Here is a 16136-nt window from a genome sequence, read left to right on the forward strand (position 1 = left end):
AACACCACCATCACAGTCGTTGCTTAAACGAGATGTACCTCACTACACTTCATGACAAGATCGATCTTGACGCGGTAGAGGACATCGCAGATGTCCTATTTCATCACGACGGACATGACGCAGAACAATTATGCTGGCGCCAACGTTACAATCACAAAACCGGTCAATTCACGCCTAAGCGGATGCTTCCGCCCAACATTGAAGGCCAGAAAAGACCTGGATCGGCAGCTGAGTGCGTCGAAAATATCATGAGCCCCTCGGTGCCACCAACCTTTTGGGGACGTTCGAGACGTTCGTCGAATCGAGCGTCCAGTTTTCGATCAAACAGTAAGATAACTACTGTCCCAAAATCACAGCACCGAACCTCTGCGTCTGATGTATATGAGCCGGGAAAATTCATTTGTCCATTTGCTCGTTACGGCTGCGAAATCACTTCGCACTATGCGGAACATTGGAAGCGGCATGTCGCGGTTCAGCATCTCCAATTGGGATTTTACCGTTGTGACATCCAGAACTGCATGGGATTCCGTAGTGATTTTAGGCGGAGTGACGCATTTACCGACCATCGCCGACGTAGGCATGGGGAGGCTTTGGCCCTTCCAAAAGCTATACGGCATGACATCGAAGCACGATGCTGGATAAGGACGAGAGAGCTTCCAGAGCGTAGCACGTGTGGCTTCTGTGGCAAGCGTTTCGTGGGTGCGCACTGTTGGAACAACCGCATGTTGCATGTTCAACGACATTTTGTTCAGGGCGAGTCGCGACTCAACGAAGAACGAGAAGACGTGGACTTGACTCGCTGGGCGTTGAGAGAAGGAATAGTACGGCGCGGTGGCGATGGTAGTCTCCGTCTTGTCTGACAAGGATCATGGCGGCCATCGGTGATACTCTGGACCTCTGAAGGCGTACCATCCAAAGCTTGCTCCCCTTCTGCGACTCGCCCGTGATTTGTTTCCGCTTCGTATTGCTACCGCCAGTGCCAGCAACTGCCTGACAGAGCGCCACGAGAGTGGGAATGCAGTTATGCTGGTGCACTCGAGGCCAAACTGCGGTACATTGGAATGTCGAATGCCTATATGTAGCTTGGTTAACCTTTTCTTGAATCTCTGCCAGTGCAGTGCTCGCCTCCTTTCTCCCTTGTGTTCCCAGAGTCGCCACCCGGCTCGTCTTCTGCCACCCAGCTCCAGTATGAACAAGATAAATACCTCGAGGACCCTGAAGGAGAAGAATGCACGTACAAGAATTTACTTGAGGATGGGGCGTGCCCTTCTCACGGTGTTGATCCAGTCAGAACGGACATAGAGATTCTTTGGTTTTGTGGGCTTAGGAGGCGCGGTTGTGTCCCGCGAGGAGTCGTCTTGATCAAATATATAGGACCAGGGCATTCGAGGTCACGGAAGAACATCCACGTACAGTGTTGGAAAAGACGCTATCAGATTTGCCTTCACTGAAGTGCTAGCGAGGCCCTCAGCGACGTCGTCGTTAATGCCTAAAAGTCTTCTAGAGAGTGTCGAGGGTATGTCTAGGGCAATAACGAGGGTATAGTTTAACGGAAAGACCCTAAGTACCTCTCTATCTATTCTATACACTCTCCGTTCTACACCTCTTTATCAGTCTTCAGTCTTCATCTTCGGTCTTCAGTCCTCAGTCCTCATCTTCGGTCCTCATCTTCGGTCCTCATCTTCAGTCTTCGGTCTTCGGTCCTCGGTCCTCAGTCCTCAGTCCTCAGTCCTCAGTCTTCAGTCTTCAGTCTTCAGTCCTCATCTTCGGTCCTCATCTTCGGTCTTCAGTCTTCAGTCTTCGCTCTACTATCCTTATTCACCATCTCTATGGCCACTATTACTGAGCTGTTGAGTAAGAGTGTCGTGGTTATGCCAGCTATATAGTCCACATCAACTTGGTCTCGGACTTGGTGCCCCAGTACATTCCCGTCCCAACGATGGTCTTAACGCCTGTCCCACTCCATCCGCGACTAAACCACATGCGCCGTGGTTGATGGAACAAAGTATCGAGGGTTTGCAAAACCCAAATACGCCTTTGTAGCTTTCACATATTCAGCCGCTTCCCTCACTATCTGGTCTTGCAATCCGTGCAAACATCTATGGAATCCAGCAATACAATGACCAGAGTTCCTGGCAAAGAGAATTGTGGTTACCTGTGACTCTTGTCGAGGATTTAGAGCACAGTGTAATGGGTCGTTCCAGTGCTTTGGTTTGACCTTCTCGACCCTGCGAGTCCATGTGCGTCGTGTGATGTGTAATCTCACTGAACACGCCTGCGCTCTCGGGTGGTAAGTGTCTCCCGTGGCACAGCTGTTCTGCCATTGTCTGCCAGCTTGTTGACGCTCGCTGACCAACTGCTTCGTCGCTTCGAGACTCTCCACTCCAATCGTTGACCTTACCAGGATATCAAGGATTCTAGACATGCCAGCGATGGCGGATACTTATCCCACTCCTCACCTACACATCTGAAATGCCGGTGCTAAATCCCAACGCCCCCTTCCAGGCATCAATCCTTCCCCTGCAGAACAGCTTCGCATCATCCCGCCTTCTATGCAACAGCCACCTGCAGTTCGTCAAAACGCGAGTGATCATCATTGGAGGTCTGGAAGTGAATACCATTCTCATCTCCAACAATACCGCCGTTTGTAATAAGGCTGGAGTGGTCGCCCGCGTTTCCGCGACAGCGTGGTATCATTGCGAGACTGGGCAGATCAAGGCCCAATTGTGACCAAGGATTCGTGCTGATGCTTCGACATGCTCAAGAAACCATGCCTGGTATCAGTCGTGACCAGCGGGGACGCCACAAGTAGATGAACGGGTTCAACAATTAGAAAAGAGACCTGGTGATAGGCACCTGCTTGGATGAATGACGGATCATAGAGGCATGCCATAGTATCAAGGAGAATAAGTCGTTCCGAATCATTAGCCCCCGTTGCGCGCGGACCGTTGCGTGAGCGTGTCGGGCCGAAAGGAGTACTATCGCGCAGCCTGCTCGAATAGTGCAGAGAATTGTGAAACACGGTGTGGAGTGTGGTTGATTTTTCCAGTAAAGATGCCGCGAAGGTGTTGCGAAAGCGTTGCAGAAGTGTTTGTGAAGTGGCGACGGATGGTAGTCGTAGGCACCCCAGGCCCCCTGCTCGTCAAGTTCTGCATTTCCTAGCAACCGTCATGGAGGGTTTTCGGCACCCTCTCAAACCCCTCCGGCCTGAGGCGGTATTATGCTCATGAGCTCGGAAAGCTTCCTGCCGCTTGTCGACAAAAGCGAAGATTCTGACTATGCCGATTGAGAGTAACTTCCATGCCGATGACTGAAGCTAGACGATAGCCATTTTCCTCAATCATGCGACGGTGCTTACAGAGGCGAAGTTCATGTCCTGCCGATTCGTCTATCTTCGACGAGGACGGCCCCTCCGCTTTGTGACGCCTTGAGGTTTCGATGGATGTACGCCTTTGAGGTGCTCGCCACTCTCCGTTATCGCTTTCTTCAAGTTCTTTCCCTTTCGTGACTTCTGTGTTGACAGCACATGCGCATCGTTGCTCATGGCCGTCACAGTTTCAAATCGTCCATTGGAATCTTGTAGGCGTCTTACTCTTTCTGCTATTCGAGCGCTGCGGCGGGTGGGTTGTAGTGTCGACTTAGTTAGACATGGCGATAGCCGCAACTCTCGACTAGACGCGTCGTCTCCTTGCTGAGATGAAAGAACCTTCGACACGTGGGGTTCTTCATCCTGTAGGGGGTCTGCCAATGGAGGTTGCGTTGTGACCATTGCACGTAAGCTGGAAGACGGTGCTCTGCGTTGCGAGGGTTTTGAAAATTTCGAGATCTTGGACGAGGTATTGGGACTGAGGACAGACCGTATTTGCGTACGGCCTTTCTGGCGGGGCTGAGGCCGCCGTTTCTGGATCTGTTGATCTTCTTTTCCTCTGGCAGATCGGGAAGAAACATCAGTCGTGTCACTGGCGAGGCACCCACATTCGGCAGCAATGGCAGGATATTGGTCGTCGATCCACTTCAGAAATACTTTCCATCTCTTAACATCGAGCTCTGCCCCATTGAAGTCGCCCTCGGCCATAAGCATGACCTTCTTAGCGATATGCAGTTCATAGCCATCACGAAGTTTTCTCATTTCCTCAGGACCAGACACGCGAATCAACTGGGCTTTTGCAGCAGCGAGTTCCTCTTGCACCTTCTTGATCAAGGCTTCTTTTCTCTTTGACCTATTTTTCTTTGCTGCTTGTAACGCCTTCTCGGCTGACTCAACTCTTGATTTTGCTTCTGCCACTTCTTTCATTGAAGCCTGGATATCGTCAAATCGGCCGTATAGGACCTGAGGGTCACGAATGACATTGGTCGAACGTGCTTGGGCATCCTCATATTTCTTTTGATAGAGCAATAGCTCCTGCTCCGCCGGCGGGACCAGTTTCTCATATGCTTTGAGCCTCCGATAGTAGAACGCCCGAAACTCGTTCCAGTCTTCCAGCCGGTTGTGTTGGTGCCGGTCCTCGAGCACTCGGAGATCCCATTTGCATCCTGTATCTGCTTGGCTCTCACGGACGGCGTCTTGATATTCCTGAAACCTGTTTCGTGGGATATAAAAACTCCGCCTCTTGTCTTGAATTTGTCGAAATTCCCTCCACTCCATGAGTTGACGGTGGAACACTGAGTAATATCCTCCCAGTCCGTGCCAAAACCAGATGATGTCCTTATACTGCTCATACTTGTCGGGGTTGTCTATCACGTCGTAGCCGAGGGCCACAGGATGAGACGGTCGGCCCCCTTCGGCTACTAAGGCACGATACGCTTCCACTTCCTCTTGCCAGGTCTGCTCTTTATCTTTCTCCGGGTCAAAAGTCGAAGCGGACGAGGATCGGTAACGAGGGATTGGGGGCGATGCTCTCGAAGAAAGGCGTCTGCGCTAAAAGTCAGCACCTGGTATCTTAGCCGGGGATCAAGGAAATCGCACCCTAATCGTGCCCCAAGTTCACCTGCGTCCACCGCCTGCGACCGATCCTTTTCAGCGCGCTCATCGCATAGTTTTCTGCACAGATGAAGTCGTCAACGCGGGGCCGATACGGCAGCAGGTGGTCAATTCCCACCGTAAGTGTGCTATATGTTCCTCAGTCTCGTTCTCTGGGTCTGCAAGTTCAAAGAACTCCTCATCTCCGATGTCGTCCACAGTCAGGTGTAGGAGTTCATCGGCGCGTACTTTGATTGTCATGGCGAAGGCAAATAAAACAGTTCGAATAATTCGCGTTGGGAAAATAATGGAAGAGGGAAAATAATGGAGGAGGGAAAATGATGGAGGAGGATGGTTGTGAGTTGGTGTTCAGCCACTTGAGCGCAGCTTCGAGATGCGTGCGGGGTGTGGAAATTATAGGCTCCCTTGGCTTCCCACTTTGTTCTGGCAGCCGCCGAGGCGTAGGCAGCGGGCGCTAATAATAGCGCTGGCACCAACCCACGGGCGGGGCGGGATCGACGACTATGGGCAGCCTAACTGTTTAAATCGCAAGAGCGCCCACTCCCTTAGCAATAGTTCCTCTTCGTCCTGCATACTCAGACCGAGATGGATGACACAAATATTTTCATGACTCTCACCCCCTATGATGAATGGGGACTAACCATCGACTCATTCACTTTGCCACATAATATTGCTCGATATGTAAAGCCGTCTCCTGTCAGCCGTGAGACGACCCCGAGTGGATCCGGCCACGACGACACTCCAGCAAACGAACTGGAATACTTCCACCGCATCCAACTGCGGTTTGACCAGGAGACCAGAGTCAAAGGTCGTGTCACATTTGGGAGTGATCCGGGCCAGTGTGATGTCCTTCTTGTGTCGCGCAGACCGCGGTTTTATATCTCTTTCGACAATGAACAACGGCCCGCCATTTGGGATGAGTCTAACAATGGTTTCACTGTCAGCTACGACGGGCAAGCGAAAGATGACCTTCGCAGTCAGTTCAAGTGGATCTTGTTCTCCAAGTACCGGACGATCAGAGTTACGATACCGCTCCGAAATAACCGGAAGCTCGCCTTTAACGTCCACCTCCCTCGGCATTACAAGAAACATTCGATAGAATACGAAAATAATGTCAAGAGATTTATGGCCGGTGCTCCTCCTCCACATGAAGTGGCCTTCCACAACCTAGCCCTCCGCAGTCCGGGAACCTCATTCGCGCCGAGTGAATCGCTCTCTCCAAGCAAACGTCCGATCTATTTGAAGAGCAAAGTACTGGGAAAGGGCGCTTTCGGACAGGTGCGGAAGCTGGTGGATGCTAGTACTGGACATGAATACGCTGGGAAAGAGTTTTCCCAGGACCAAGGTTGGGAAAAAGAGATTGAGATCATGAAAAATCTCCGCCATGTGGGCATACATCTACAATTCTTCTGAAAGTGTTCCACTAATTCTCTGAAGGACCATATCGTAAATTTCCACGACTTCACGAGGTCGCCGAATCCCCTTCTCGTGATGGAATACGTACCCCTGCGAAGTCTACAGACACAACACGATATTTCTGCAATCACCGACGACGAAATGATGGTCGTCTTCAACCAGGCCCTAGAAGGACTTTCTTATCTCCACCACCAAAACATTACGCATCGAGATTTGAAACCCGAAAATATCCTCATGCGCTCGAGGACGCCCGTCGACATCATACTGGCAGACTTCGGACTAGCACAGAACAGGGAACGTCTGAAGACTTTCTGTGGAACTCCGATGTACGCTGCTCCGGAGATTTTCAATGATCGGCCTTACACTTGTGCTGTGGACATATGGTCCCTTGCCGTGGTTGTGATGGACTTCGTTCATGGGCTCCCTAAGCATCCCGAGATCGGGCATCAGAACCCGAAAGGGGAAGTTCAATTCTGGGGCAAGACCTGGTGTCGATATGTCATGAAGAAGGCTGAAGATTGGGACTCGGATCGGTTAATCGATTTTCTGACCAAGTATATGCTCAAATTGGAGCCTCTGGAGCGACTGTCGGCGGCCGAATGTCTGAGAACAGCATCAGAAATAGGTCTGTTCCACAACCCATTACAGACAGGAAACCTCACACCCCGAGCAGAACCCGTCAGGCACACGGGTGACGTTGACACAGATGATGCGTCGACTATAAGGGAACCCTCTGCTGATACATCTGCGAGAGACCAGGGGTGTGCATCGCGATCCAGGGGCCCTTCACCTCCGTTTATCGCTCAACATGGCCGACTTGAACATTGGCGCAGGAGAGTCGAGACCTACGAGGAGGGTGAAGACGCCCCTTCCGCCTCGGTGATAGACTACAACAACCGTGCTCCTAAACGCAGACGGACTACGAATGATTTCGACCTGGACCTCGGCATTCCAGGCTCATTTGACAAAGATCATCCTTCTCAAAGGCCACGTTTCGGGAGCAAGAAAACATTGCTGGATGAGGCAGACGATAGCGCAAGACGCGTTATATCAATTAACATGTCCGTTCACAGCGATCGTGTTTCAGGCATACTCCTAGTTCCACAGCCTCTGGAGAGACATGGCCAGTTCGTTGTGCAATTCGTGGAGAAACACCAAGCCATCTTGCGACTGACAGATGCTCGAGTGAATTTTACCGCGGATACGTCGACCACGGGACCTTGGATCGACATTTCAACTGCACGCGAGCTATGCGCAGCTGCCAGTCTCGGCCAATGGTTTCGACCGCTTTTGGCCTTTGGAGAAGCTCAAGAACCTCAAGAAGCTCAGATCTCGTCCAAAATGCCCGATACACTACAGCGAAAGGATATTGCCACTGACTTTGGTCAGCATAATGAATTTTCAGAATTTGGCGAATTGTCGCACAACAAAACTCGACAGAAGGACAAGTTCAAACTGCTCAATTGTGATAAAGACATTGTGGCAGTCAGACAGCATGATTGGAGCGTCAACATAACCCATATCTTCAAAGCATCACCGGCGCATAACGGGTATAGTCGATTCCTCTCGAAATTCAAACAGAAAATCCCTTGTCTCGAAGTTGTGAGAGGTGATCCGCAGATTGCAGGATCCTATGCACATATATCCCTGGCGGTCAATCTCTCGCATTTACTTGGCTTGACCTCGATCGCTAGGGCTCTCGTCAAATTGGCTTATAATCCGGGCGGACAGAATGAAGAAGTCTTCGGCGACAATCTGCCACGTCTCGACCAAGAACCTTTGCCGGCAGCACAACCTGAGAGCGTCCCGACAGAAGCCGGGGCAGCCATCGATCTTGATTGTGGCGACACTTTCAACGCAGACATAAACTTCTCTGAGGTGGACAGACTATTACAAATGTCCCGGCCGTCCTTCAGATTTATGACGCCCTCGCAGCCCTCATGCTAGTTGCCACTACTCCGAACGGATCACTTACGAGCCGTGGAAGGGATGGATATGACTTCGGAGAAATCACACAAATTGCCTTCCATCATGTTTTCCGCCCTAAGTTTTTCGTTTCAACAAGGCGAGCTGGGAAAACTTTTCGAGCATGAATCACATACAAGAATTGCAGGTTCACGCCGTGGTGTGATGAGTCCAATTGTGCAGACTATGCCATGCCAGGATCAAGGTGATTCAGCCATCACCACGATTCCAGATTGTGGGACCGTTGTGACCCAATCCCTCACGGTTCCACGGCAAGCGTCGATACGGAATCCAGCCAGCTCCAGTTGGACAACCCATCGGTACAACTGACATTCACCCTCTACCAATGCATGCGAAAACAAACTCTCCTTGCCTTGCAACGATTCATCACCGTAACCAAAGCGTTACTCGGGTACATCCGCAACAACTTACTGTCTTACCGACGCCGCCCAGAACGCCAGAAGAATACACCTCTGAAGCGAAATACTCAGACGATTGGCTTTGTGAATGTCGCCGCTGTTCGAGAAGCCTGTAAACGTTTGAGAAATCAGACAGCACCGCTGGCCAGCCCGCTGGGACTTGGAAACCCCTTGCTACGAAACATCTGAAGAAATCGAACGGCAGATCCCAACCATCAATATGGTTGGCGCAGGATCAAACCCTCCAAACCCGTTCAGTCAAGACCAGCAGGGCTGATTGCAGGGCCTCATGAACCCGAAGCATCACCCGCACCATTACGGCTTAGCTGTAGCAAAACCAGCTGCGAAATCCACCAGAGACAGAATTCAACCAGGAGATGTCGGCTCCTTTTGGCCCGATTCAGGATTGGTTGCCTCAAGAGCAGCAGAGGGCCGGTACTTGAAGATGTTAGTCAATTGCAAAATATCCTGTCTACTCTTCCCTCACGGCTCACTCCTGTCTCATCATGCTGGGGATTTGTCAAGACACATCCTGGGTTTAACTCATACAGGACCGACTTCAAACGGACTCAAGCTTGTGGAAAATCTTCTGGCTTGTTTTGTCGCTCAGAGAAAAGCCTGTATCCCGTGTATGCACCTGTATGCTCGTCGTAATAGATGTGCACAGTCTGACCCGTGCCTCGAGCTACCTGAGCTGCTGTCGCCATACGAACCGTAGCATGTCTAGCAGGGTCACCGTGACTAGTGTGGTTGGGATTCCTATTCTTAATGGTAAGCAAACCAAGTGTCACCCTGAGCTCACTTACTTGATGGATACATATTGGAAGTGGGAACAATCAGGTGTATTCCAAACTTCCTTTGTGACTTGGTAGACAATGTTTCTCTTGGTCGCGTTTTTGATACTTTGCAGAAACTTAATTGCTGGAACTCGAGACATTATGGCGGGGTTTTTGGGAGTTATTGTGGAGCTTCGAAAAGGGACGACTTTCTTTTGGCGTTGAAGTAAATATATACATGTTATATTGTGGGTGGGAGCTCTGCACTTTACTCGATGTTGTCGACAAAAGAACCAGGACAGATGCATGCAAGTAATGATTTGGTTTTCCCTCTGAAGCGCTTAGCACAACCCAAAGCATTGCTTCCTGGTCCAATGACCATCCCCATTGTGACTTCGAAATGGCGCATGTAACCTCATGCTCAGCGCTTGGAATCGACATGATGCATTACGCTCTGGCCGATGCAACACTGTATCCGAATGGCAAATGCAAGGTGTTCTCACGTGACTTTGTTGCTCTATGCTTCCTCTGGATTAAGTTAGTCCATATCTTCCCTCGCCGCTACAGCCACAGTTGGGCGAGTAAGGCTTGGCGCCGCAATCTCGGCCTGGGTCGTACCGTAAGATGTTCGTGAATCTTCGCCTGGTACATCCAAACTCGCATCCTTGAAAATGAGTTTCTTATCTCGATTGACGCGTCAACGGATTCTACATGACTGTCATAATAATCTAATTAGATCAAAGGGCATTTTTTCCACCAAACGTCTTATGTCAGCCGCTGGCCCAGCCTACTATTGCGACATTGAGTCCGAGTCTCTTGAAAGGTACCGCCCTGGTGGCTACCACCCTGTCAACATCGACGACACCTTTCAATCGGGGAGGTATCGTGTCCTTCAGAAGCTCGGATGGGGGGGTTACTCGACCGTGTGGTTGGTCTACGACTCCACACTATCTCGACTCGCTGCACTGAAAGTTCTCGTCTCAGAGATCAGCGAGACAGCTAACGAAGTTCGAATTCTTCAACGACTTAGTTCGATCCCAGCAAAACATGAAGGTCAACGCCATTTGCGCAAGCTTAGTGACTACTTTTCTCACGATGGCCCCAATGGCAGACATCAGTGTCTCGTTTTCGATGTTGACGGTGTCAGCATTCCAACGCTTGTCACTCGATACGGCGGCGATGTGAGGCTGCCGGGACGTCTAGCCTGGCAGCTTTCAAAACAAGTCACACTTGCACTGGAGTGTCTCCACTCAAATGGTATTGCACATGGTGGTGAGTAATGTCTTTTCCTCGCAGGAAGTCATGTTCTAAGGAAGTCAAGATCTCTATCCCGGCAACATCTTGGTTTCGCAAAGGGAGGGACAGTTCTCGGACCCAAGCTCATTGAAATATCTTAAACCCCCGGTCCTAGCAGATATCAATGCACGGCTTGGTTGTCAGCTCAGCAAGAGTCTCCCACGGCATATCGTGGAACCAATTACGTTTCCTATCCCAACGGTCGACGGACAGGTACACGCGAGGCTTATCGATTTTGAGCAAGCATTTCTCCATACCGATCAGCCACTGGCGAAAGTCCGTACGCCGTTGATTTTCAGAGCTCCAGAGACGCTACTTGATTCGAAATGGGACCTGCAGATGGATATATGGTCTCTAGCATGCACGATCTTTGAGCTTGTTACGGGACAGCCACCTTTCGACAACTTCATGCCCGCAAAAGCTCCCTTGGTATTAGAGTGGATTGCAATGTTTGGAGACGTGCCAGAAGAATGGAGGAAGCAGGCAAAGGTAGTTGTGGGCGACTGTAGCGATGATATAGATGGAGGTTCACTTTCAAGTTGGCTTAGTGAAACTTATTTCAGCGCTGAGAGAAAGGTGGAATTTTCTGAGGAAGATATCAAGCGATTAGGCGATTTGCTGACCAAAATGATGCTTTATCTACCCGGGGCTCGATTGTCGGCTCACGACATCTTGAAGCATGAGTGGTTCGTAAAGAACCCCTTGGCTGATGGGGCTGAAGGATGATATTGCCAGGGAAGAAGATATTGCAAAGGCAGATGTACTAGCTCCATTGAAGGCGACCACGGCAACTACGAACACTGAGCAGTGCATCTCGAGCATGGAAGCACAAGCGCGAATCTTTGAGGTCGTCGGCGAGCAGCCAGCATTCCCGAAGAGCATGGTTATCGGGAGGCTGCAGCATAGTGCCAATTTCCAGCGCACTTTTCAAGTTGGAACGATCAATGCCTTTGACCTTGCTGTTTTCAGCCAAGTCATCGCTCAAGCAAAGGTGGGCAGACCCAATATATTGCCTGCAAACTTTCTGGCGGGAAGCAGGCTTTTTCGCTGGTAAGCAGCAACACTCTCTGGGCAAATCCAGGGTTAACGGTGTTCGATGCCCTGCTCCTGTTCAACGCCCTCCTCCTGTTTGACGCCTTTCTCGTGCCTCCAGATCATCGGTGTCCTCTAGGTCTTCAATGTCCTCCAGATCATCGGTGTCCTCCAGACCATCGGTGTCCTCCAGATCATCGGTGTCCTCCAGATCTTCCATGTCCTCCGGATCATCGGTGTCCTCCAAGTCTTCGATGTCCTCATGTTCCGAAACGGGCCCATCACAAAATACCTCTCGCCCATTCGGCTCCCCAATGCCGTGCAAAACCAAAGCATTCACAAAACCATGCCGCTCAATGTCATGCTTGAGTAATTCGAATGTAGCATCGTTACGCGGAGGGCCGACTCGTGGCCCGGTCAGCATTTTCTTGAGTTCCTCAATCTGTGTCTGGCTCAGTGGCTCCTCAGTCTCCGCCACGAAATTGAAGGACTTTGCCACATCATTTGGTGTGATACGGAAGCGGATTCGAGGGAACGAGGAGTTTGCCTCTCTTGTAAAGAAATAGGTATTGGTCGACGGCCTGGTAGCGTTCGTTTCAGACATGGCTGTGTTGGCTGACCGAGATAACGTTCGATCTTAGAGTTTACCCTATAGGTATTTGCGGGTTATTTGGTTGATCATACCAACACCAAGGAGTGCCCCAACGACAGTAAAAGGTGCACAACGTACCTGCGGTAGGATGCAAAGCGCCTGCACAGTCTGATATTCTCCCACCTCTTAATCCTTTCGAGTGCGACCGAGTGATTTTGTTGAATTGCGGATGCAGGAGGAACGCTCGTGTGAGGGTTGTAACTTGGAATAGGGAGAGGCTTCATATGCTTCAATTAAGCGCCTCGCCATCGGGCATCTACCTTCCCGCTGCTAAAGATTTTTTCACCGTCATTTTGCTACAGAGTTTCAGCTTCTACGAATAGGCAACGACCCGGACGGTTGGCTCTCAGTGGCTAGACGGAGACTTCCTCTATGGGACCGGTCAGGCATTCAAGCTAATACCAGCCAACGGTTTGCCCTTGACGCGCCCTGCTTCTTTGGTAGTATCGCTTCCTGCGAAATGGGTGGCTCTCGATCATCGATAACAGCCACCTTTCTGCAAGAAGCACGGACCTAAGTTAGGATCCCGCTCCCAGCAGGACCGACTAAGTGACAGCATCGTTGCTACAGTATGCAGGGTCTGATTGTGTCCTCTCCTCGTCCCTCGTCCACATCATTTGATGTAAGAGGCTTCTGGGCATCAATACTCCAGCCTCTAGAATTCCCGAATCATCCCAGTCAAGTGTTGTCGTGATCAGACGCTTGCCTACAGAAGGTTTTTGGAACATCGTCGGGAGGTGTTGATAGTTTGGCTGATTCTTATCACGCAAATTGTGCACACAGTCCGTCTAATCCTCGAACACGGTGGGTAGGCCTATTGCACGGATTGGCTGCCTCTTCTCCAGAGCCAGCAAGCATTTGGCAACCGCTTTACCTTGAAAATCCACCAGCACATCGCCGAGTGCTTCCAATCACCACGCCGGGATTGCGCTGTCACGACAGTCAGGCGACCCTCTCCTTGCATGCATGAAGATATATTTAACTCGTCACCTTCCTTGCCCCGATGCCCATTCATGCTGGCATATGCTTTGGTGCATACCGCCAAGTCATACGAAGGGGCATGATACAGTAGTCTTATTCCAAAGCCGTCCCGGGCTCCTCAAGGGTCACCTGGCACGGTACCAAGTCCGCATTTGCTTGTTAGAAGACATTGGTTGGAAATGAGCTCAGCGGTTGAAGACGCTGGGTTGACATGGGTTTGGGCAGAAGTCTGCTCGATACCTTTAGGCATGTCTCTCCACCCTCGCCAGCTCCCGAGCTCCTGCTGACCCAGCCGGAGCCTAACGACCTAGCTCAGTCTTTTCTATATACGTAGCCTCCTCTGCAGCGCACTTCAGCTATTCTCACCATCAAGTTCTGTCCTACTTTGTATTGCTCGTCGACACATCCAATTCCCTTGGTCTCCTATGGAGACTGGTCTCCCAATATCTCTCCCAATTCCTGCGGCTACCATGCTCTGTGAAGCCGGCGAGGCACACAGGCCGATCATGCCGCACAGCAATACTTCCACCAGTACGCCTGACCTGCACGAACTTGATAGCAGATTTGAACGTCTGTCCTCCACTGTTGGTTCCTTTTCAACCTGCACGAGCGACACTTATGCCGCTTCTTCGACGAGTCTTCCTGATCTGTGGCCCATGACGCTCTCCGAGCAGGACGCATGGGTTCTGAACAAAAGTAGCAGGAGCGGAGACCACGAAAAGTTTTTCATCACCTTTACTGAGAATCATGGCTGCGGTCATTGGCTGGCCATCACATGTCAATACCGAAATGTTGAGCCTAACTCCCTCGAAGAAGAGCTGATGGCTCTGCCTTCAGCTCCAGCCAGGAGTTGGGAAATCTATGCCACTCTCCGCCACCGTCTACCGCAAATTGGATTCTTTGAGCACGTTACCCACATCAAGCTACAAACCATCGAAGGAAAACTGAACGTGTTTGTGGGACCCGGCACAGAGGATTGTCGTCATGGCTGTCGTCGACCTGACACCACGCAAAATACCGCGAGTGGACTTACGGGACTAGGTGCGATATATCTGTCGGCGTCGCACCGCGATAGCCATGGCCAGGAGCAAGAACAGAAAGACGAAAACGCGGAGAGAGGGCGGCAATTCTTTGAGGGCGAACCCACGGTTGTCGCTTGATTTGAGGGGGAAATCAACGAAGATGGGAGAAGTACGTTGCTCACCAGGATGATGTGATGGTCGGCGAGGCCGCTATGGGACTCAATGTATCTACGAAGTATTGCAAGCATAGGCTGGAATTTAACACGTCACTGCAAAAACCCATTTCTACCCAAATTTGGATTTGTGCTGCATGTCAGTGCCTCACCGTTTCCGTCAAAGCTCATGGAGAAGGGTCTGACTGGCATCTTTGTAGAAAGTAGAAAGAAGGTTGAAGAGATCTCTGTTGAGTGCCCAAGGGTCCAGGGGGAGCCCTAACTATATAGCGCTTGGGTAGCCTGGAATGCCTACGTTCATATCAACTGTCATCCCAGAGTGATGATCTTGGATCGGTGACTCCGAACGAATTCGAAATCTCGCCCCAGGTGCTATGACGATCTGCAGAGGCCGCTGTCGTTGATATTAGCGTCACTCCTTGAACATTTTAAGACCCTCACCGAACTGCGTGTTTTGACGCTGAACCTGGGCGTCTTGTACAGTCGAGATGCTTCTGGTTAAACGTTCCTCAGCGGCCCATGGCTCTCTATGTGACTGTGACGGAAGTGTTGCGTTATCATCGTCCGCGAGCGGTTCTTCGTCCGAAATATCTGTGGAAGACGACGCGTAGTGCAGCTCTTGTTGGTGTGCGGCTGCTTCACCCTGCCTGGACGGGCCATTATCAGGCGCACCAGGAGGAAGTTTAGCGGGTGAAGCAGATCCTAGTGGACTCAGAGAGCCTCTGTCGGGCGGGAGCGCTGGTGGATGATGACCTCTCCCACACACAGCGTGTATTCCTCGTGCGAGTTCAACAAAGCGCAGCCGACGGCATAGTTGGATTACTATGTTGCCGGGGTAGAACAAGCCGGGGTAAAGTCCGATCATTTTGACGACACAGCTTGTGTCCGGGTTTTCGTCTTCAAGATCTCTCATTAGTTGATTTGGATCGATTTCAGCAGCACGTGCAAGCTGTCGGATGTCAACCCGCATGACCAGCGTGTCAATGAAGACGTCGAATCCCTTGATGTTGTACTTGAGGTACTGTACTGGAAACTCTTCCCCTGTCAATGTTGGCAGCAACGCTTGGTGAGAAGCTTCTGCTGTCTCTTGGGTTCCATCTTGCTCCCTTCTCAGCATCTGAGCCCGCAAGGCTATGCCAAAGCTTAATATGGGCCACAAATCACCGAGCAAGTGATAATGGCTGCACAATTGAAGCGCATCCCGGAAAGAGATGTAAGGAGACGCAGGTCCGTGCAAGTCCATTCGCACCCGTCGCATTTCGTCCATGGGATTTTCGACCCGCTTGTCGAGGACTGCCAACGACACCAATGCCTTGAGATTGATCGAAGCATCAGAGCTTTGCAGATGCACTTCCATGTCTCTGACAGTCTGTACAATCAGTTCACCGCTTCGTGTCAAGGGGCTATGAATCTCCGGCAGCCC

General features: G+C 51.0%; 5 protein-coding genes across 5 annotated transcripts; 2 read left to right on the plus strand and 3 right to left on the minus strand.

The window, feature by feature from the left end:
* Window positions 1-3388: 3388 nt before the first annotated feature.
* On the minus strand, window positions 3389-5221 carry PV05_03291 (uncharacterized protein; the record flags this gene model as incomplete). Its single annotated transcript, XM_013463924.1, has 3 exons — window positions 3389-4913; window positions 4967-5041; window positions 5100-5221. The coding sequence occupies 3 exons, from the start codon at window positions 5219-5221 to the stop codon at window positions 3389-3391; spliced, it is 1722 nt and encodes a 573-aa protein (XP_013319378.1).
* A 345-nt stretch (window positions 5222-5566) lies between these two features.
* Window positions 5567-8344, plus strand: PV05_03292 (uncharacterized protein; the record flags this gene model as incomplete). Its single annotated transcript, XM_013463925.1, has 2 exons — window positions 5567-6367; window positions 6419-8344. The coding sequence occupies 2 exons, from the start codon at window positions 5567-5569 to the stop codon at window positions 8342-8344; spliced, it is 2727 nt and encodes a 908-aa protein (XP_013319379.1).
* A 1006-nt stretch (window positions 8345-9350) lies between these two features.
* PV05_03293 (uncharacterized protein) lies at window positions 9351-9718 on the minus strand (the record flags this gene model as incomplete). Its single annotated transcript, XM_013463926.1, is given in 2 exon segments — window positions 9351-9573; window positions 9588-9718. The coding sequence occupies 2 exon segments, from the start codon at window positions 9716-9718 to the stop codon at window positions 9351-9353; spliced, it is 354 nt and encodes a 117-aa protein (XP_013319380.1).
* A 507-nt stretch (window positions 9719-10225) lies between these two features.
* Window positions 10226-11922, plus strand: PV05_03294 (uncharacterized protein). Its single transcript, XM_013463927.1, has 2 exons — window positions 10226-10829; window positions 10879-11922. Exons 1-2 carry the CDS (start codon window positions 10229-10231, stop codon window positions 11577-11579), a joined length of 1302 nt encoding a protein of 433 aa, XP_013319381.1. The 5' UTR covers window positions 10226-10228; the 3' UTR covers window positions 11580-11922.
* A 3203-nt stretch (window positions 11923-15125) lies between these two features.
* On the minus strand, window positions 15126-16070 carry PV05_03295 (uncharacterized protein; the record flags this gene model as incomplete). The annotated part of the gene is made up of 1 exon (XM_013463928.1): window positions 15126-16070. The coding sequence occupies one exon, from the start codon at window positions 16068-16070 to the stop codon at window positions 15126-15128; it is 945 nt and encodes a 314-aa protein (XP_013319382.1).
* Between the last annotated feature and the right edge of the window lie 66 nt (window positions 16071-16136).

This window comes from Exophiala xenobiotica, assembly GCF_000835505.1.
Source record: "Exophiala xenobiotica strain CBS 118157 unplaced genomic scaffold supercont1.2, whole genome shotgun sequence".
Lineage (NCBI taxonomy): Eukaryota > Fungi > Ascomycota > Eurotiomycetes > Chaetothyriales > Herpotrichiellaceae > Exophiala > Exophiala xenobiotica.